At 38.3% G+C, this 21,758-nt stretch overlaps 2 protein-coding genes across 2 annotated transcripts; one reads left to right on the forward strand and one right to left on the reverse strand.

Moving 5' to 3' along the window:
* Positions 1-5,348: 5,348 nt before the first annotated feature.
* Positions 5,349-10,430, forward strand: LOC122016169 (pre-mRNA-splicing factor SYF1-like). The gene is made up of 7 exons (XM_042573396.1): positions 5,349-6,473; positions 6,576-6,901; positions 7,499-7,683; positions 7,773-7,943; positions 8,773-8,973; positions 9,484-9,735; positions 9,818-10,430. The coding sequence occupies exons 1-7, from the start codon at positions 5,425-5,427 to the stop codon at positions 10,253-10,255; spliced, it is 2,622 nt and encodes an 873-aa protein (XP_042429330.1). The 5' UTR covers positions 5,349-5,424; the 3' UTR covers positions 10,256-10,430.
* Positions 10,431-13,941: 3,511 nt separating this feature from the next.
* On the reverse strand, positions 13,942-16,359 carry LOC121999202 (alanine--glyoxylate aminotransferase 2 homolog 3, mitochondrial-like). Its single transcript, XM_042553915.1, has 9 exons — positions 15,980-16,359; positions 15,665-15,895; positions 15,407-15,577; positions 15,193-15,336; positions 14,884-15,063; positions 14,557-14,782; positions 14,359-14,472; positions 14,205-14,291; positions 13,942-14,122 (listed from the first exon to the last, which is right to left on the reverse strand). Exons 1-9 carry the CDS (start codon positions 16,217-16,219, stop codon positions 14,079-14,081), a joined length of 1,437 nt encoding a protein of 478 aa, XP_042409849.1. The 5' UTR covers positions 16,220-16,359; the 3' UTR covers positions 13,942-14,078.
* Between the last annotated feature and the right edge of the window lie 5,399 nt (positions 16,360-21,758).

A 21,758-nucleotide genomic window follows, 5' to 3' on the forward strand; every position in this document is an offset into this window, starting at 1 on the left:
ATGTAGCAATGGTAGTTGTTTAGGTCGTTGTCACTGATACTACTGCAATGATCGTTTATGCTGCTGTGATAATTTATCTTTATTGAACAATAATGGGCACTAGAAGTTGTCTTTGGAATAAACACACTCATCACTAGAAACCTTCATATTTGACATATTTTGATTATGAGACAGAGGCCACTAAGGTGCTGCAAAAACAGATGGCATAGACGGTGCAATAATCCTCTTATTAACCTGAGACTTAAGGCGAATCTCCTCAGCTAGCAATTCATGTATCACTAAATCAATAGAAGGGATAGGACTACGATGTAAAATTATTCCACACAATTCTTCAAAATCATCACGAAAAGTCATAAAAAATTAGACAAGATGTTGTTCTTCTCTACGAGTGACATAAGCCGGGAATACTCGTAATTCTGGGGATTATATGAGTGTCAACTGATCTCATAGTTCTGACATGATAGAATAAAAATCTTGGACGCTCATATCTTGCTGTTGAAGTGCTCGGATATCTGCTTCCAATTGATATCATGTTTTGCAAAATTAGATGGTGCATAATTTTGCTAGATGATCCCAAACCTCTTTGACAGTCTTATACTTGGCCAATTGAGCACCAATAAAGTGTGTAACATAATTATTGATCCATGTAATAATCTTCGTATTATCAACCTCCCAACTATTCCACAACTTTGCATAATTAGTAGCGTTGTTGTCTATAAGTTTAACTCACACATCTGAAACATATCTCCACATAGATTTTCTTCACAAGAAATATTTCATAACATATCCTTAATACGAATAATTTTTTTCGTTCAATTTGACACTAATCGATTGAAGCGAATCATCTATACAATCACTTATAATAATAGAACGAATAGTACTCACAAATAACCAAAAGATAAACAAAACCAAGTTGATGTAAAAATAAAAGAAACTCAATTAAAAGCTCAGAACAAGAAGATAAAGGTTGTGAATCAAATTAACAGTTTTTCAATCAACCTATTAAAGTCATGAAGATGAAGACTCTAACACCATGTAAACATTGAGAAGAGAAAAAAGTTCGCCGTATTATTGAATCAAAAGTGTTTTAGAAATTTAGAGTACAAAGGATTATATATCTAGATTAAGAACCCTGAACCATTAATTGAAATGGAAAAGACTAAAATACACTAAACATATAAACAAATTATTATATAAAATCTGACTGTTAGAACTTGTTTCTTAGCCCCACATCTTCACAGAAATCTGGCTCTTGTTCATATTAAAGTAATCCACAACCTTCATTGCCACAGACAGATAGTTCTTCCAAAAAATATGACTTGTTCCAATAGCTTCAAGGATGCTTGCCAAGTAGTTTCTATATAATGGTGGTACAGGCCAAATGAACCTTTAACTTTTGGTTTCTAGATGGCAAAAAGGTTCGGATTGAATTTTCATCATACCCAGAGACTACTTCAATTTTGTTGAAGTACAGAGAAGCACCACCTGTTATATCGCATTATCTTGCCAAAGATGGCATTCCAGGCAGTAATGTATTCAGCAGTCTTGCATGCAACCACTGTCATCTAATCTGAAGCAGATAGGTGACTTTCTTGGGATGCAAAAGAGATCTCAGATCAAATTGTATCTGTTCCACGGTTTCAACAGCAAGTGAGATATGGTAACTCTGCTGGGTACAAATTTGAAGGTTCAAGAGGGGTAGGACAGTTTGATAATTTTTGGCTGGACATTTAGGAGTGTTTTCCTCACCCACTTGTACTATATATTTACCTTTATAGATTACATAGCAAATCTCAAATAGTGGAGGCAAACAAACTTTACGATGATGTAATTTGATAGCTTTTGGTTTTGTTTAACTTTGCAGTATGTAGGGGGGAAATACAAGTTGGTCAAAAACTCTTATTAATGGATTCTTTGCTGCTATATTGTCGTTGATATTATTAAATTTTGAGGGATGTCCTAAAGCAACCGCTTTATGATTTTTACTATTTATTTAATAAATATAGAGTTATTATTTGAGTGAATATTATATGTTTAAATAATCTTAAAATCATTTACTCAATGTCCGCAATATAATTCATACCATAAGAGAATTTGTAATTAAATTACAACTTGTGATTATCTCTACATATATAATTATGAACGTATTGAAATTTCCCTAATCGTTGAATTCGTGCATTCAGACATCATCAATTCTATAAAACTAGTACGGGTTATACTCCTTGATTCGGTCAAACAATTGTTTCTTACTAGTTGGAGATATTGGGATGTCGAGAGTTAAACGTGGATACTAGTTATGGTAACTAGTTCATTGGAGTAACTTCTTGTAAGACTTCATATGGTTCTCTACAAATATGGATATGTCTGTAAAGTTTTTATTGCAACTCGAGTGTAAGTTTCCTTCGACTTGAGGTATACAAGTCATCTTGGTCGTGAAGACTTATACTTTGATATCTTAATCAAGCATCTCCTTGGAAGTATGGACACGAGATGATTGAATATAAGTAGAAATATTCAAAGGTGTCTGAATAGCACACGAAGGATTCATCACTCTTTACGGGGAGACGTATACTTTATGGCCACTCATTAAGATTATTATTCAAAGTCTTTGGCTAAAGCATCACATGTTAAGAGTATGTGACTCTTGTATACATGTGTGAGTAATTTGAATCCGTAGAACGAGAAAATATTACTTGGGCTAGATGTGACGTAATCAACCTACTGAGAGCAAACACATAGACCATGTCATGTACCAAGTAGATATAAGATGAATGAAAGGAATGAGACATGACTCACTGTAGCTACTGCAGGGTTCAGTATTAGTTCTGAGATCAATTGTTATTTTCTGACTAATTGGGGATCATGATGTACTACTAGGTGTCACTCATGATCGTTCCATAATTAAGAAGTTAATTATGGACGACCAAGATAAACCGGGAACCTATTCAGTCATACGCACTACGAATTTTTAAAAGACATAAAATAAGTTAGAAAATAAGATTCTCAGATCAAAAGATAAATATGTAGTTGGACCATACATGGGACATATATATAAATATTTGTCGGAATGGAAGCGCGGATGAACCACATCTCTTATAGAAGAGTTGAACCCTATTTGATTTAGCCATGAACCAACTTGATTTAGTTGTGAACCAAACCAAGGGTTAATGAGCTAATTTTTTGTTAAGGCATAATAGGTTAGATTTGGGCTTTCTAATCCAACTCATTAAAGATGACTATATGTTGATATGATTAAGAGAGAATTAATACACAATTCACTATTGGCTTGATTAGATTTTGAAAATCTAAACTCAATACCTCTCTCCCTCTACCTCTCTCTTGCTACCGACCACAACAAGAGGGTCTCATGTTGTTGCTGTGAGCCACCCAAAGGAAGAAGGTCTTCCTTTTGCTTCTTCTTCCTATTTGATCATTCTCCTTCGCTTGTGGCTAGTTCCTTCCGAAGGTAAAGTTTGTTCTTTTGGAGTTGTCTTGAAGAACTTGACGTAGATGTTGATAGAGGTGAGATTTGATAACGTCGCAAAAGGTTGATGTCATTCTCATTACAGGTCATCTGTAAAGTATACTTAGAATAATTATTATTCAATTTTATTTTATTTTATGTTCTTCTCTGTATGATTATATCTTACATGCGTGTGATGTGTGTGATACAATAAATTAATTTATTTATCGTTAAGTCATCCGTTGTGCATGTTTACGAAATGTATTTTTAGCACACCACGCAATAGACATATCCATCAGTGGTATCAGAGCCTGATCGTGTATTGATATGATCATAAAATTATTTTACGGTTCGTAATTAGTGTTGTAATTAATTTTGAGATTTTTCTAGAATTATTAAAAAAAATTATTTTTTGGAAGTTTCTTAAATTGTTATAAAAATTACTTTTGAAAAGTTTCTAAAATAATTTTAGAAAATTAAATTTAGAAGTATTCTGTTAATTTAAAAATTATTATTTATGGGATTTTCTCAAATTTTAAGAAATATATATATATATTTTTTAAAAAAAATACTTTATTAGTAAACAATAAATTTGGAATGATGATGCAATCATTTGATCTTGAGTGGGGCACAGATACATGAGAAATAGGGTCAAAGGATCTCATCTGATAATAAACATTATCTAAGAACATTTGTCGTTAAATTGGGTTAGTTAAATCCTACTTATGTAGACAATGCCTCCACCTCTCACATTGAGATGTTAGGATTCACTCGAGATCGGTGGGATCAATCATTCCAATGTAAAAGACTGGGGCACTGCTTGTACAGACACGGTGAAATCAATCGCTGAACTGGACCCAACTGATCTCTAAATTCACATGGATTCTTGATTTTTTGAAAGGCAAATTATCGGAAACATCAGAACAATTACTCTTTGAACGTTATATGTTTTCACTTTATTGGGATGTGGTCTCAATAAATTTCCCAGATTCTCGTTGTGGCAGATTTTAAATCCTTCCTGAGTTTTGGTCATATTATGGTGATTGAAGGAACTGATATTGACGAGGATGTTGATATTTTTTGGAGTCATTTATAATATTCTTACTCAGATTCATTCTAAGCAGTTAGAAATTTCACCGATACAGAGTTTGGATTTACTCAGGAATAATGCATGGATTTCACTTGTGCTTGTGCTTCTTAATGCTGGTCTTTTAAAATGCTCCAGAGAAAATAATCATGGTCAGCATTACTTGGCTAATCAATCTGCGTATGTTGGATTTCACATTAAGATAATAACTTGGATACTCGACGAGTATTCAAAGTTTCATGGTCATTCCAACAATTGTTATTCAAAAATTTATTGATCCGAAGATTTGTTGATCCCGGAGGAGTTTTTTTTATAGAAGTATTATTTTAAATTTGAGGATAATTTTTTTTTAATCCGGAAGAATCTAAAGGTGTGTTTTTTTTAGTTTGTGTGTTTTTCATTTTCATTTTATGAAAAACGTATATTTATGAAAAATAGTATTTGATTTATATTTTTCATACCCATTCTTTTAAAAAATAAATATCATTTTTTAGAAAAATAGAAAAATCTAAAAATTATTTTTTATTTTCTAGAAAATACATGTTTTCTAAAATATAAAAATGGAAAAGGTGCAAATCGCACACCCTACCCTAAGATTTTTATTACTATTTTTAATAATTTTAAATTTTTTTAATACTTGAGATATTTTTAGTATTAAGCTAGTTTTCATAATTTCTATTTTATAGATTCCGTTTAAGATTTTTTAAAATTGTAAGGATTTTTTTTTTCTTTTGTACTCTATATAAATAATTATTTTTTTAAAAGTATTACTTTTTCGACATCTCCTGCGTCAGAAGATCAGCATCCTGCCCGACGTCAGAAGATTCCTCGTTCGTCTTCGCGTTCTTTGTTCTCGTTCATCGGCGTTCTCCCAATGTCGGTGGCTACTCAAACGGCGATTTCTTCTCCCTTCCGGCGCCGGGCCGTCATTTACGAACGCGCGCTCAAGGCCTTACCTGGAAGCTACAAACTGTGGCATGCGTACCTCCGCGAGCGCCTCGAAGCCGTCCGCGGCCGCCCCGTCAACGACCCGGCCTTCGATTCTCTCAACAACACCTTTGAGAGCGCCCTCGTGACGATGCACAAGATGCCCCGCGTCTGGCTCATGTATCTCGCCTCCCTCTCCGAGCAGCGACTCCTCACCCGCGCTCGTCGGACCTTCGATCGTGCCCTCCGCTCCCTCCCTGTCACCCAGCACGATCGCATCTGGGAGCCCTACCTCACTCTTGTCTCCCTCCCCGGTGTTCCCGTGGAGACCTCCCTACGCGTCTTCCGCCGGTACCTCTTGTTCGATCTTTCCCACATCGAAGATTTCATCAATTTTCTTATGGCCTCGAAGCGCTGGCAGGAAGCCGCAGAGCGGCTTGCTGGTGTACTTAATGACAACAGCTTCCGTTCCATCAAGGGTAAGACACGGCATCAGCTATGGCTTGAGCTTTGCGACCTCCTCACTCACCATGCCACTGAGGTGTCCGGCCTTAATGTTGACGCCATAATACGAGGTGGCATCCGGCGGTACACGGATGAGGTTGGGCGACTATGGACGTCCCTTGCGGATTACTATGTCCGCAGGGGATTGTATGAGAAGGCGAGGGACATCTTTGAGGAGGGCGTTCAGATTGTGACAACAGTTAGGGATTTCAGTGTGATCTTTGAAAGTTATGCACAGTTTGAACAGAGTGCACTTGAAGCAAAGATGGAGACAGCTGAGGAGGAGAAGGAGGATGGGGAAGGGGAGGAAGATGAAAGGAAGGTTGATTTATCAAAGCTGAGCAAGAAGTTCCTCCATGGCTTTTGGTTAAATGATGACAATGATACAGATTTAAGGATGGAGAGGTTTGAGAATCTTCTCTCCCGTCGGCCAGAGCTCCTTAACAGTGTGCTCTTACGACAAAATCCTCACAATGTGGAACAGTGGCATAGGCAAGTTGGCTATATAGCAATTTGTTCTTCTTTTGATTATTATTTTAGTCCATTTAGGTTACTGAATCTTTTTATTTATTTGTTTATTTTTTTGTTGTGCAGGCGAGTTAAAATTTTTGAGAATGATCCAGCAAAACAGGTTTTCACTTACACAGAGGCAGTGAGAACAATTGATCCGTTGAAGGCAGTGGGGAAGCCTCACACACTTTGGGTTGCCTTTGCCCGATTATATGAGAGCCACAATGATCTCAAGAATGCTAGGGATATTTTTGAGAAGGCTGTCAATGTCAATTACAAGGCAGTGGACCATCTAGCAACTGTCTGGTGTGAATATGCTGAAATGGAGCTGAGACACAAGGAGTTCAGAACAGCCATTGAGCTAATGCGGAAGGCCACTGCAGAGCCCTCAGTTGAAGTCAAGCGCAGAGGTACTAAATTTATTTAGTTTTTGTTGTTTTGTGACCCATAATAGTCCTGTTAAGATGAAGAATTATCTTTATTTACATTACCTACTAGACCGTGAAGCACTTGTGCTTGGATTTATGTTGGAAACAGCATATTTTTTTTATGCTTATAAAAAATTTGCAATTACATGAGATAATCAGCCTAGTAATGACAGCAGGTCACCAGTGGACCAACATGAACAGTTGAATTTAAAGTTATTGGATCATTATCTAGTAATCCCATGTAAGCTAGAAAATTATGTAAAAATGTGTAATTTAAACGTTACCCAAACTGTTGTGATAAGGTATTAAGTTTTTCTTCTCCTTTTTTTTTTATTGCTTAATACTTATCTCAAATCCAGATAACTTTAGAATCTGGATGAAACTTGGGAAACAAAACTTTATCCTTCTTGGACTTAGATACCTTAAGAAGTCAAGCTAAAACAAGATCCATCAGCATTGTGCTCAATTTGAAGTTGTTTTCTACCTGTATCATGATTGTATGCTAACATGATAGTATTGCTAGCCTACAAATGAACCAAAAGGATGCTAATTGGTTTTCAACACATTGTCTTTTTGCAGTTGCTGCTGATGGTAATGAGCCTGTACAGATGAAGCTACACAAATCATTGAGGCTGTGGAGCTTTTATGTGGATTTGGAGGAGAGCCTTGGGATGTTGGAGTCGACTCGAATAGTTTATGAGCGTATACTTGATCTGCGAATAGCAACTCCACAAATTATCCTAAATTATGCATTCTTTCTTGAGGTAAGAAACAAGTGATATTCTTGTGATGTTTCGCTTCTTCTTGATGAAAATTCTTTCATTCTCAAATTTGTTTTGCTTTGACCTTTCAGGAGAACAAATACTTTGAAGATGCATTCAAGGTTTATGAGAGAGGTGTGAAGATATTTAAATACCCACATGTTAAAGATATATGGGTCACCTACCTCTCCAAGTTTGTTAAGAGATATGGAAAGACAAAGTTGGAGCGTGTAAGAGAGTTGTTTGAACATGCTATTGAGCAGGTATTGATCAAGTTTTAACTGTTGGCTTTTGATGGATTCACTCAAGTGTGCATGTTTAGTTTTATGTCAATATGAGATCAATAAGTTTTTGTTAGTTTGGTTAATTAACTCTCGGTGTTTATGATGAATTAAATCAGGATGTTTTCTATCAATCGCTCTAAAAGGATGATAGTGGATGAATAGTATGTTGGCTTCTCAGTCAATGCTTGTTTGATGCACATAAGTTTGTGTCTTGGTTTTGAAATCATCTTTTGGCTCCAGTCCTCTGATTTTACATGTTTTATGATTTGTTTTTGTAAACCTTCAATTAGCGGGTCTTTGCTAGTTTGTTTTCAGTTACTTATAACAACTAAAGTAGTATATATTCTTTGTGTGGGTGTGGGTTGGGAGTCGTTGGATAATTGAGCCATTGAGGTTCCAAAACATCAGTTCTCCATTTTTGTCTCTGGTGAATAGAAAAAGTACAATCCTGATATGTGCTCAATGATGCATCAAAGTCATTAGTTTTTTTGTTCTAATATTCTACATCAGCTTTATTTATCTTCATTGCAGTACTCAGTTTAGGAAACTTTGCTCAGTCCAACATTTTACATTTACTGTCTATAAGAACATATTTCACAATTGGATACCGATTATGTTTGATTAATATTTAGTCATGTGATATTAGTCTACTCTAATATTAGCCCTTTATAAACTTTTTTTTTTCACTAGAATAGACTATTTCAGATTATGGCATGATTGTATTGATTCTTTAGGGGAAAAAAGAATGAATATAGTTCTATTGCCTTAACAGTAGAGGCTAATTAATGAGTTTCTATGTCATGGTCAGGCACCTGAAAATGAGGTAAAGCCAATATTCCTTCAATATGCAAGACTGGAGGAAGAGTATGGTCTTGCGAAGCGTGCAATGAAGGTCTATGATCAAGCAGTGAAGACTGTCCCTGACAGTGAGAAATTGAGCATGTATGAGATTTATATAGCTAGAGCAGCTTCAATATTCGGTGTTCCAAAAACTAGGGAGATATACCAGGTTGGTTTTTTTTTTGTTTGTCTCTTCCTGTTGAATCTTAACAAGATTTATCTGCAGCTGTTAATTGAGGCATTCAATGTGAGATATTGGTCAATTCTTTGCTTTGTTATCATTGTTCCTCTCTAGGAGCGTAAATAATTCATGGCGATCATAAGTTAAGAACTTGCTAAATGCAGAACAATTCTCAAATCCAAAGGTAGTATCTTTGATTGAGAACTAACACATTATCCAGCAAGGGTACTTCTAACAGTACAATATAGGAGCCGGTTGATAACCTACCTACTACAGCGTAAATTTTTTGGTATCCCTACACTTTAGCTTGGATATACTTAACTAACCTAATTAACATAGGTTATATTAGAATGTTAATATTATAGTATGTCATATGATAATTGAGAATAGTTTTCGTTGTGCCACCATGCTTTTGTGTTTAAAATAGATCCTTTAATTCGTGTTGTCTTCTTATTCAATATTGCATCTTTGCTTAACTTCATATTGCTTCTTCTTCAGCAAGCCATTGAATCTGGTCTGCATGATAATGACGCCAAGAAAATGTGCTTGAAGTATGCTGAATTGGAAAAGAACCTTGGAGAAATAGATCGTGCACGGGCCATCTATGTTTTTGCATCACAGTTTGCAGATCCACTTTCTGATCCAGATTTCTGGAAAAAATGGAAAGATTTTGAGATTCAGCATGGTAATGAGGACACTTTCAGGGAAATGCTTCGTATAGGTCGTAGTGTTTCTGCGAGCTACAGCCAGGTAACTTCTAATTTCTGTTGTCGAGTCTGAGCTGGTAGATATGTAGTTTATACGGTTTCTGACTTAACACTGTCTCTGACAGACACATGTCATCCTGCCTGAGTACTTGATGCAAAAAGATCAAAATATGAACGTGGAGGAAGCTGTGAACACACTGAAGCGTGCAGGGGTCCCAGAGGATGAAATGGCTGCTCTAGAAAGGCAGTTGGCTCCTGCAACCAACAATTTGCCTTCTAAGGATGGTATCCGGACAGTGAGCTTTGTCAGTGCTGGATCTGAATCACAGTCAGATGGTGTTAGGCAAGTGACTGCTAACAGTGAAGATATTGAGTTGCCTGAGGAGAGTGATTCAGATGACGAGAAAATTGAAATTTCTCAGAAGGATGTTCCTGCTTCTGTGTTCGGAGATTTGGCAAACAAGCGTGCCTTGGATGCTGACCACGAAGCCGAAGCTAAAGATAACACAGACAGTACTCATCTAGGAGCACTTGAGCGAATCAAGAGGCAACGGCAACAATGATGCCACATCACGAATGTTGCTGGTTTCAGATTGTATTTCCTGAAATTCCTGAATCTCGTGAGTTACTGCAATTGTTGTCATTACCTGAATCAAAGTTGTCTGTTTCATTATCTTGTCTGGTGGTTAAAACAGTCCACTAGATATCAAATTTCACTAAGTATGAAATTACTCATAGGTGTGGATTTCTTTAATTTTCAATAGAATATGCATGAAATTACTCAATAAGTATTGCGGGTCATTAATTACTCGTCATATTGTTATGCAAATTAACTATTTTTAAGTAACTCTTATTTAGCCAGCTTCTACAAATAATAAGCTGAAAAATGACACTAAGAAGCTGTGAGGCAAAATATGAATCAGAGATTGACAAATTTAATAATGATCCAGATAAATTAAACTTCTGCATATAAAATTGAGACCGCAAAAAGGAATACAAAAGAGATTAATGAATTTAATGGCCTTAATTAAGTTTGAGTAGTAAGCTTCCATATAAAAAAATGAAGGGAAGAGAGTTTAGTTAATTGAATGAAGCGTTTAATTCAGATAGAATATTTTTTAACTGAAAACACGGAAGTCTAGTTTGCAACATTTGCTTCCGGTGACTCTTCTCTAGTTTGCAGAAGTATCGTCCAACTGTGCTTTGATCTCCAGCTTCCTGAGAGTACTTTGTAGTTTGCAGAAGCATCGGCCACTTAACGGCAGCAACGACCTCCTGATGTACTTTATTTGGTGGTAATCAAATTTCCTATACATATTACTTTCCTATATTAATCCTTATAATTTGCCATCAAACAATAGTTCAATCTACGGTTGAAAATATAAATAGAATAAAGAGGTGGAGAAAAAGAGACTTCATAAATTTTAATTTTATATTAGAAGTTTATAGATTTTATTGTTCATTTAAATTATGACATATATATTGATGTTGTGAATATATATATATATGAGGAAAGACTCTTTTTCATGTATAGGTACATAAGAGGTATAAATTCATAATGCAGATTGTACTAACTAAATTGACTCCTGTGCGAGCATTACCCACACATATCGAATGTCAACGGATTGAGATAAGATTTACCCAAACAAATGAACGAATATCTTATCACATTTTTACTGCTTATGTGAAATGAATGAATTAATTTTGGTTAATGACAATAAATGACTATTAATTCATTTAATTGAAATTGCTGGTAATTAGTGACAATAGATGATCGTTAATTCATTGGATTGAAACTGTAACAATTAATGACAAACCCCTCATCGATCTCGACAAGAATGACCCCCGTGAAATTTGGATGTTCAGCCGGGGGATCGGGCAGAGGTATTCGTCGATGCTGATGGTAGCTCCTCCTTGATCTCGACAAGAACAGTCCATCGGTATTTGAGTGTTCAGCAGGAGAATCGGGCTAGTGGTATTCGTTGATGCTGATGTAGCTCCTCCTCAATCTCGACAAGAACGATCATATAGGATTTGGGTGTTCATCGAGGGATCGACCAGAAGGTATTCGTCGATGTCAATGGTGCTCCTCCTCGATCTAAAATGGCTCTCACGGGATTGACCAGAAGGTATTCGCCGATGTCAATAACATGACACTTGTATCCTCAAGGAACACGGATCCTCTGGTCCGCAATTTACGGACTAGAGGATGGTCCACTTTATGGATTGATCTATTTTAATGGATCCCATCATTTAAATAGATGAGATCCATCATAATCAATCACAAGTAGTGGATCATTCTTTGATCCGTAAATTACCGACCAGAGCATCCCACCTCATCTTCAAGTGGATCTTATGATTAGTTGCATGTACCATTCTTTTGATTGGGCTTTAAAGAAATATGAATAGACAGTTTTAACTACATGGTATGAGTTATATAGTACACTTGTGAGGACATTATTGACATAGACATGATTACTTGGTCGTTAATTTGAGTTGGTCTCGTCAGATTGACCTATTTTATATCAAATAATTTAGGTAGATTAGGTTGCAATTTTATTAATCCAAACTTGTCATAGGTCGACCTGCCTAAGCCTGCAATCCGCACGGGTCGGTCTGCCATGGATTTGAGTTAGCTCGCGGGTTGAAAAATACATATAAATTAAGTTTTATGTCAATTTATTATCTTTCTTTATAATAATTTTGAAATAAAAATAGTACTTTTCATCAAATATGAATACACGTTTATGTCCATTTACATTTAAAATACATGATATATTTGATTTATGAAATATTTTTGAAGTAAAATGTTGAAGTTATGCAACTTATTTATTTAATTTTTAAAATTTTAATTGGCTCATCAGTTGGTCCATCTAATTTGCAATCTACTTTGTATTGGGTTGAGAATTTATTAACCCGCCAAGATGACGGATCGGCCCGTCCCGTCCCATCTCGTCAAATGGCCAACCCGCCACTTGACAACCCGCCCCGCAACGGGTTGACCGTAGAACAACAATACGATATACCATGGCACTCTAGTTTTGATGTTATTATTCATCATTTGTTATGACAAACAGCCTGCATCTATATTAGAGCCGTCAATTTGGGTTGGGTCCGTCGGGTTGGCCCGCCCCGCCAAACAATTTAAGCGGGTTGGGTTGGAATTTTATCAACCCAAGTCTGTCGTGGGCCGACCCGCCTAGGCCCGCGACCCGCGCGGGTCGGCCCGCTCGGGCTTGGGTTAACCCGCGGGTTGAAAAATATATGTACGCTAAGTTTTAGGCCAATTTATTATCTTTCTTTGTTATAATTTTGAAATAAAAATAGTACTTTTCATTCAATATAAGTACTCATTTGTGTTCATTTATATTTAAAATACATGTTTATGTATACATTTAATTCTAGAAAACTTTTTCGAAGTAAAATGTTGAAGATATGAAATATTTTTTAATTTTTTTAAAAATTTTTGATGGGCCCGCGGGTAGGCCCGCCAAACCCGCAACCTGCCTTAGAATGGGTTGGGTTGGAAATTTCCCAACCCGCCAAGTTGGCGGGTTGGCCCGCCCCGCCTCGCCAAATGGTTAGCCCGCCATGGGCCGCCCCGCCCCGTCACGGATTGGCCCGTCTAACAGCTCTAATCTATATGGTGTATTAGCTATTTATGTTGGATATAATTATCCCTATTAGGTGGGCTTATTTGTAAGTTGCACACATGAATACGATTCGAACCCTTTAAAGTGATCTAATTTATGTCTAGTGGGTTTCGGGTTATTGGATGTGGATCTCATATGTGTAGAACCTATAGTCCTGTATCTATTATTATCGATTGGTTGATAATAGATGTGCACTATATAATGGGTTGGTCACCAGAGGATTAGGGTTATCTTTGAGACGCCTCTTCTTTCCCCATTGACCTAACTCCTCCGGAAGGCCAACCTTTTTCTCTTTCTTCTTCTTCCGTAGAATTATTGGATCGATGAGTTCTACATGAAGAACAATGACAATTCCGCTATTTACTTTCTTATGTCATGTTCTCGATGAAACGAAGATCCATGCTCATATGTTCTTGTTTTTCCTATTCGAATTCTTATTTCGGTTATTTAGAATTCATACGGCTTAGGTTTTACGAGAACTATCAATTTATTTACTGCTAATCTAGATTATTCATTGAAATCCCTGTGGATTTAAATGAATATGCTAGTAAAGGGAGAAAGAACAAACTATTCCTGTCACAAAAAATGGACTTCCTGAAGTTTTTGTGATCACCAACATTCATATTTTAGTTAAAACAGGCAGTAAAATTCTTGCATATCGACAATTACACAAGATAAGCAATACATAACAGTGCTGAAACACAAAAACTTTCGGCTTCCAAGAGATGAAGCTTTACAGCTTTGACAAGGCAATGTCCATCACTTCCACCAAGAAATCTGCATCATGGAAGAAAAGCAAAGCATTAAAAGATCAAACACTGATTAGAACAAGAAAAAGTATCATCAATTCTTAGGTTACCAGCATCTTCTTTGGTGAAGCACAGAGGGGGTGTGATTCTGAACACATTGCCGTGAAGACCACCCTTGCCAACCAACACTCCCATATCTGCAACAAGGTTTTTGAATTTTAGGAGAGTGAAGGTAGGATTATGTGATAGAATATCTTGCTTCACCTTTCATCAGATCCATCGCGTGTAAGATCTCAGCTCTCGCCGGAGTTTTCTTTTCCCGGTCAGTGACCAGCTCAACCCCCAGCATCAACCCCCTCCCTCTCACATCGCCAATAACTACAAGAAAAGGCAAGCACTAAATTCCCCCAAGAAACAAGATGACTCAGTTCAATTATCCAAAGTAGATTCTTGAGTGATTACTCTCATGCTTCTCTTGGAGCGATTTGAGTCGGCCCTTGAGATGAGAACCCACACAGAATGCGTTTTCCTGAAGCTTTTCCCTCTCGATGACTCGAAGAACAGCCAGGCCGCCTGCGGTGCAAGCAGGATTCCCCCCGAAGGTGTTGAAGTAGTTTCTACGGGTCAAGACTTGAGCTATTTCCGGCGTGGTGACCACTGCCCCCAGAGGTATCCCATTTCCAATCCCCTGGTGAGCTCAAAAACCACACGAATCAGACATTTTCGACCAACAAAAGATGTTTTTTCATGTCAGTGTAGCCGCCGTTATGCGATATATATTCTTTTCACCTTTGCCATGGTGACAATATCAGGCAGAACACCATGCGCCTCAAACCCCCAAAAATGGCTTCCAATCCTTGCAAATCCAGATTGCACTTCATCAGCAATGCAGAGTCCACCGGCATTCTTTATGATCTTGTACACAGCAGGCAAGTAGCCTTGTGCCAACTCCACTATTCCCCCAACACCCTGATGATTGATGATCCCAACCAAAAAAACAACTATAACTATCATCATCATCATCATCCTTCAGATTTATCAATAATTAGAAGAGGATAAGATAAGATAAGAATGATAAGAATCCCTATTAAACAATACCTGTATAGTTTCAGATATGAATCCTGCAACATGACCAGATGTTCCAAAGTCTACTACTTCCTGCATATCTCTCGCGTACTGCTCGACGTCTGATCCAAATGCTCCTCTGTAGGGATCAGGGTTCATTGCGTGGTGCACTCCGCTCTGGTGGAAAACAGAATTCGATTCGATTTAAGTAGAGAATGATTTTAGAAACAGAGAGAAAATTTCTCACCTGGATAACGTTAAACTTCCAGTTGTATTGAGCAGTGGTTCCCATTGTTCCAGAAGCATTTCCATGGTAAGAATTTCTTACTGATATGATATCGTGGGAGCCAGTGTAGAGCCGAGCCATCATGAGCGCGAGCTCGTTGGCTTCTGTTCCGGAATTGGTGAAGAAAGCGACCTGAATAATTGCTTGAGAGTTTGGTTATATTTGAAAGAAGGAAATAATGGGATGTGTTCGTGATTTGATTCTTTCTTCTTGGTCGACCTTGAGGTCGCCGGGCAGTTTGGAAGCCAACGCCTCGGCGAAGTCGGCGACGACGTGGTTCAGGTAGACGACGGAAGAGTGCTGCAGCCGCTGCGTCTGGTCGACGATGGCGTTCACCACCTCCGGGTGGCAGTGGCCGCAGCCGACGGTGGCGATGCCGGCGAAGGCGTCGAGGTAGCGCCGCCCGTCCTCGTCGAACAGATACTGCATCTTCCCCGCCACCACGTTCAACTGCGGCCATCAAAATCCCATCTTTGGATCGAGAGAAATCAAAAGCCGAGTTGAAAAGGGAAAAAGAAGGAACAGAGCACGAACGGGGTTCTTGTAGAAGTAGAACATGGAGGGGCTGAGGAACTCGGTGCGCTTCTTCAAGATTTCGGCCGCTCTCGGGCCGTCGTAGCACGGTGGAGTGTAGGCAAAGTGCGGCATTTGGGGGACGGTTCGGGTCTCTTCCACCGCGGCGATGGCGGCGGCGGAGGAGGAGCGGGCATGGGAGACGACAGTGGCGGTGGAGAGGCGTCGGAGGAGGAGGTCAGGGCGCCGGGGGATCGCCATGAGATCCAAAATCGTGTGAATCAATGAAATTCTTGGTCAAAATTAGATTTTGATGAGCAGAAAAGGATCACAATTAGATTTTGATGAGAAGAAAAGGATCAAAATTAGATTTTAATAGGAATGGCAAGGAAAGGAGGTGTCGGAGGTTGGAGGTGGAGACGAGAGGCTGAAGTTCTTAAATAGATGGAGGGAAAAAAAGGTGGACTCGAGTTTAGAAAGCTATTATTTACTTTTGATTTACTTATTTAAGTCATTCGTTTTTATTATGTTTCTTACCTTAATTGAAGCCAGATTCATCACAAAAGTGAATTTAAATTAATTCAGTTTAAAAAAAAGGAGAAGAAGAAAAAATAAGAATAGGAGAGAAAAGGGAAAATTAAAAGGAAAAACAGAGGGTGAAGAAATCCTTAAAAAACCAAAGATGAAATTAACATGTGATTTAGAGACAAAAATTTGCATGTATTTCATTTCTTTGGTACAATTTTATCGAGTTATCAAATGTTTAAATATAAATACATATTAAAATGTACATGTAAAACTTGAAGTATATGTCAATGTTTGCATACTATCATGCAATGAAATTTTATTATATTAATATATTTGATCAGGGAAGATAATATACTACATAGGAGACTCTGTTACTGATCGTGAGAAGACTCTTAGCTGAAAAAAGGAGTCGAGTGATCCTTTCTGTACACACCATAAAAAGTGTTAGAGTGAGGACTAAGTGGTCTCTAGCACAAACACTCTAATGCTTAAGTCAAAATCATAGCCAAATGAAGAAGAAGATGAACAATAGTATAGATGCGTGTGTGAGTATGCACGCATACCTGGCCAAAGGAAAGCACTCTTTTTTTATACTGCCTCTCATAACCTCTATAATAATGAGGTGGTCGAGAATCTCTGGTGTCAGAATATGTCGACTAATGGAGGATGTATGACCACACTTAGAGGAAGGTTTCGTTGGATGTATATGTCAAGATAGCGGAATATTTCTCGATGAGTAACCGTTATTCTCTGACAGATTATTATGATTCTCTAACACTATTGTCTCTTGTAGAGAATCCGATCGAGTTTATGCTGAAAGTTATGCGTATGAAGCGTGGAGAGCTGAGCCGTGTAAGTTGGACCGACGTTGTGGCCAATCGGACATATAGTGGGGAGTAGAGCCAAGTAAGCTCGACCGGCTCTAGGACCGACCATACGTATATTGAGAACCGTGACCATGAGTGGGGAGCTGAGTCTCATATGTTTGACCGACGTAGCCCACTGAGTGTATGCTGGGAGCCTTGACCATGAGAAGTGGGGAGCTAAGCCCCATAGGTTCAATCGGCTGTATGTTGGGAACCTTGCCATGAACAGTGGAGAGCTGAGCCTCATAGGTTTAATCAATGTTGTGACCGACCGGGTGTATGTTGAGCGCTAAGCTCATGAAGTATAGGGAGCTAAACCCCGTAGGTCCGATTGATTATGGGGTTTACCAGGCATATGTTGGGCGTTGAGCCCATGAAGAGCGAGGAGAGCTCTGTAGATCCGACTGGTTCTGGGGCCAACCAGTTGTATGTTGGGAACCTTGTCATGAACAGTGGAGAGTTGAGTTCCGTAGGTCCGATTGATTTTGTGGCCAACTGAGTGAATGCTAGGAGCCTCACCGATAAAAAGTGGATGGTCGAGTCCCATTGAAAGTGGTCTATTGGGCCACATCCTTATTTTGAATGTCATCTCATATTGACTTTGATTACTATATTATCTTAACCATGGATATTATATTATCTTTGAGGTCACTCACTATCCGCTGTATCAATGTCAATTTGCTAATATGCTAAATTTATGATAATATTTATATATTTAATAAAATTAAAAGTTACTAAATTTTTTATGCTAAACTTTGCAATTGTCGCTAATATTGATTAGAGACTTGGTTATAATTTTACATCATTTTGCTCTCTCTTTTTTTTAATCATTCGATGCGATTAAAAACTTAATCAAATACAACCGACAAAAGAAGACTGGCAAAATACATTTGATAGAAGGGTAGATTATCAACGCAAGATACATTCATATATATATATAAAGAAAAGAACAGAGAGAGTTTCTTGATGAAGTGAAACACAAACATGAATCATAATCCACCATGAACCTACCAATTCCCATAACACGATTTGAATATTACACACTTTAATTCCATGTGTTCCCTTATCAACTCTTCTCAACATGAATGATCAGTGGCACCAAACTTGTGTTTATCTATGTAAGATTCGCCACATCCCTTGTTCTTAGTCACAAACAAATGCAAAGTATCTGGACACAATATGACTCAATCACTCGTGAGTAAGGAAGCAATAAGTGTAATCGAATAACAAACCTACAAAATGCCAATTGCCTAAAGCTTCACCACCATTTTTAATGCCCTTGCAAGCTTCATGGCCCTCATCATCACAATTATTCAAGTCTTCAGTGCCTTCATCGTCATGCAAATAGGCAAAGGGACTTGAAAAATGACAGCAATGACAAATGTCTTTAAGCCATTAGAAGAAAAACCCTAGGGAACCTTATCTTCATGACTGTAATGACACTAGGTTTTTGGAAACACAACATTAGTTTTTGTTGTTGGTTTGTATATTTTCACAGTATTCACAATATTTATAAAATCTGCTTAACTTGGATTATTTGGATGTCCAATAATCTAGTTTGAATATCAATATTGTAAACATGAATCTTATTTGGATATCCTCCAAAAGCACCCCATGACATCTCTTAGGCTATGAATGAAGCATTTCATTAGAAAGAATTTTACAGTTCTAAAATAAAATCCATTTGGTACTTAGATCATAATGGAATCAACTTAAGACCAATAATGTTGTCAAATTAGAAGTCATATTGTACATACTTAAGTTGAATATCTGCAAATTTCTATGTTTAATTAAACAAAAAAGAATCTAAGATACGCTATTAATTAATAAGATTTAGTTAACATGATAGATGATGTGGATAATATCTAGTTCCTTGCCATTTCATCCTTGCCTCCATTCTATGCAAGTTGAGTGGTTTTATTACATCATCCGCATGAAGTTTAGCTTACTGTAACAAATGACATGGCTAAATGGAGATAGATCACTAACCCAAAAGAAAAGGACTAGTGGGAAGTCAGAAACCTTCAAAACTATAAGCATATTGGAGGCTTTTGTGATGGATGTGGACTTGATTCTATTATTGTTCCTTGTTGTTGTAGTTGAGGGGGCATTGTCTTTGGCTAATGCTTTGTGCTTTGTAGGTGGATTGGTCTAGCAGTGTCTCTGCACCCCTGTACAAATTTCATCAACTAATTAATTGAACTAAATGCCAATAAATTTCATTTATGATAAAGGAAAAAAACAATAAATCTCACTATTTATATATCATCATCATCTCAGTCAAAGATGAAGGGGCATAGTAGATTTGATTGATCAAAAGATAATGATGTCCATTAGTTCGCCTAATACGGCGATAAAGGTAGACCCTCCAAAAATAGATCAAAATGGGGAAAACCAACTTATGTGACGATCAAAGTCAAGAGAGGGTCAAAAGCACCAACAATGACTGGGGCGTACCTGAGCTAGTTGCATGGCCGATCGGACATGAATGTCTTATCGATCGATCCATGTGTCTCAACTTGGAGCCGGTAGGCAAGCACTCATGCTGAAACCCGCCCGACTGACTTAGTTGGGCGAGGAGCCAGGCCGATTGGACATGTTGTACTTCTATGGCCAAGGAAGAGGCCGAGTGAGGGCCGAGTCATTAAAAACAGACGTGAAGCAAAACTGGTGGTCATCCCTGAGTGATGGCTGGTCGGCCTAGCGTGGGTCCCATGGGCCTTCAGTTCCGTACTCTTTTGAAGGTTTGTGCTGCAAAGGACAAAAAAATATCTTGCAAACAAATCACACTTTAGAAGCTTCAAGTCTGTCATACCATAGAAATTTGCATGTTTATTTAAGGAAAGGTGTCAGAGACATTTTATGATCTGTCTTTTCTTAAGAACACTTTGGAAAGCATGAACAGACTCAAGCTGGTCTTTTGATACCTCATGCTGTTGGCAAAGTGGTGCAAAAAGACTTTACGAAAATCTTTGAAGCAACATATGAATTCAACTGGGATCTGGCTGAACCATCTTTATGCCAAGTCGGAAAGAGTGGTAAGGAACACTTGGTACTTAACGGCATCCGTGTATTAATGAAAGAGGACCACGTTTTCAAACTTAAGTAGAAGATCTTCCAGGTCGGTCGCCCCTCCATCACTACAAAAATGCATGAGTTTAACGACGGGCGTACCGACGGAATCTCAACTCCGTCGGCGTATACCGACTGAATATACCTCTGTCGGGAAGTACCGACGGGATTTAGATCGGTCGGTAATTACCGACGGAATCACTATTCCGTCGGGGAGTCCCATAATATCGCCGTTAGAATTTTGTGTATTTCCGACGGACTTCTTATTCTGTCGGTAAATAGGCGGGTGCGGGCATAAACATGACCAACGGAATGATATTCAGTCGGTAATTAACGGGTTTAGGGTTTTATTATACCGACGGAAAGAGAATTCCGTCGGTAAGTTTCCGCCCGTACCCGTTTTCTTTGCATTCGCTAAACCTTACCCGATAACTAGCCGAAATCACCGACGGAATTAACCATTCCGTCGGCGATTACCGACGGAATTAATGTTCCGTCGGTAAATCACGTTTTAGGGCACAGATTGTCCCTTTCCTCTTCGCGCGACCTCTTTCTTTCCTCAGCGGCGGCGATATTCCGGCGGCTCTCTCCAGCGATCTCGGCGCCCTTTCCTCCCGTTCACACCGTTCCGGCGATCTCTCAGGTATGCTCTTCTATTCTCCTCTCTCATTTGCGTTTTCACACGGCCGGCAGCCGCGCCCTGCTCGCGGATCGCGGGCAGCGGCCTGCTCGCGGCCGCCGGCCAGCGGGCAGCGGCCTGCTCGCGGCCGCCGGGCAGCGGCCTGCTCGCGGCCGCCGGTCTGCTCGCAGCTAGCGGGCTGCTCTTGGCTGACGGCCTGCTCACGGCTCGCTACTCGCGGCCTGCAACCTGCTCGCAATTGTAGCGGTGCTTTGTTACTGTTCGTAGCTGAGCACAATGTAAACCCTAGAAAATTTAAGTGTTGTGACATATTTTGATCAATTTCGCTATTGTACTTGCATAAAATGTAGTTTGATTGATGCTTCTCATATATGTATGATTATTTCGTTTGATAATGCTATAAGGAACAACATGTTTATAATAGTTTCATTTAATTGTTCTAGTGTAGAGGTGATTTATGGTAATATGATATGATGATCGTGAGATAAAATTGTGCACATAATTCTTTATTTAAACTTATTTCAAGTGATACAACAAGTTTAATAATGTTTCAATTTATATTCTCTTTAGGTTATACCAATGTATATGAACAAAACTTGGATGTACAATCGATTAGACAATGATTTTATCAGAGATGATTTTATTGCTGAAGTTGAACAGTTTGTGATTTTTGCTAAAAGTCATCCAGAATGTA

This window comes from Zingiber officinale, chromosome 1A (genome assembly GCF_018446385.1).
Source record: "Zingiber officinale cultivar Zhangliang chromosome 1A, Zo_v1.1, whole genome shotgun sequence".
Taxonomy (NCBI): Eukaryota; Viridiplantae; Streptophyta; class Magnoliopsida; order Zingiberales; family Zingiberaceae; genus Zingiber; species Zingiber officinale.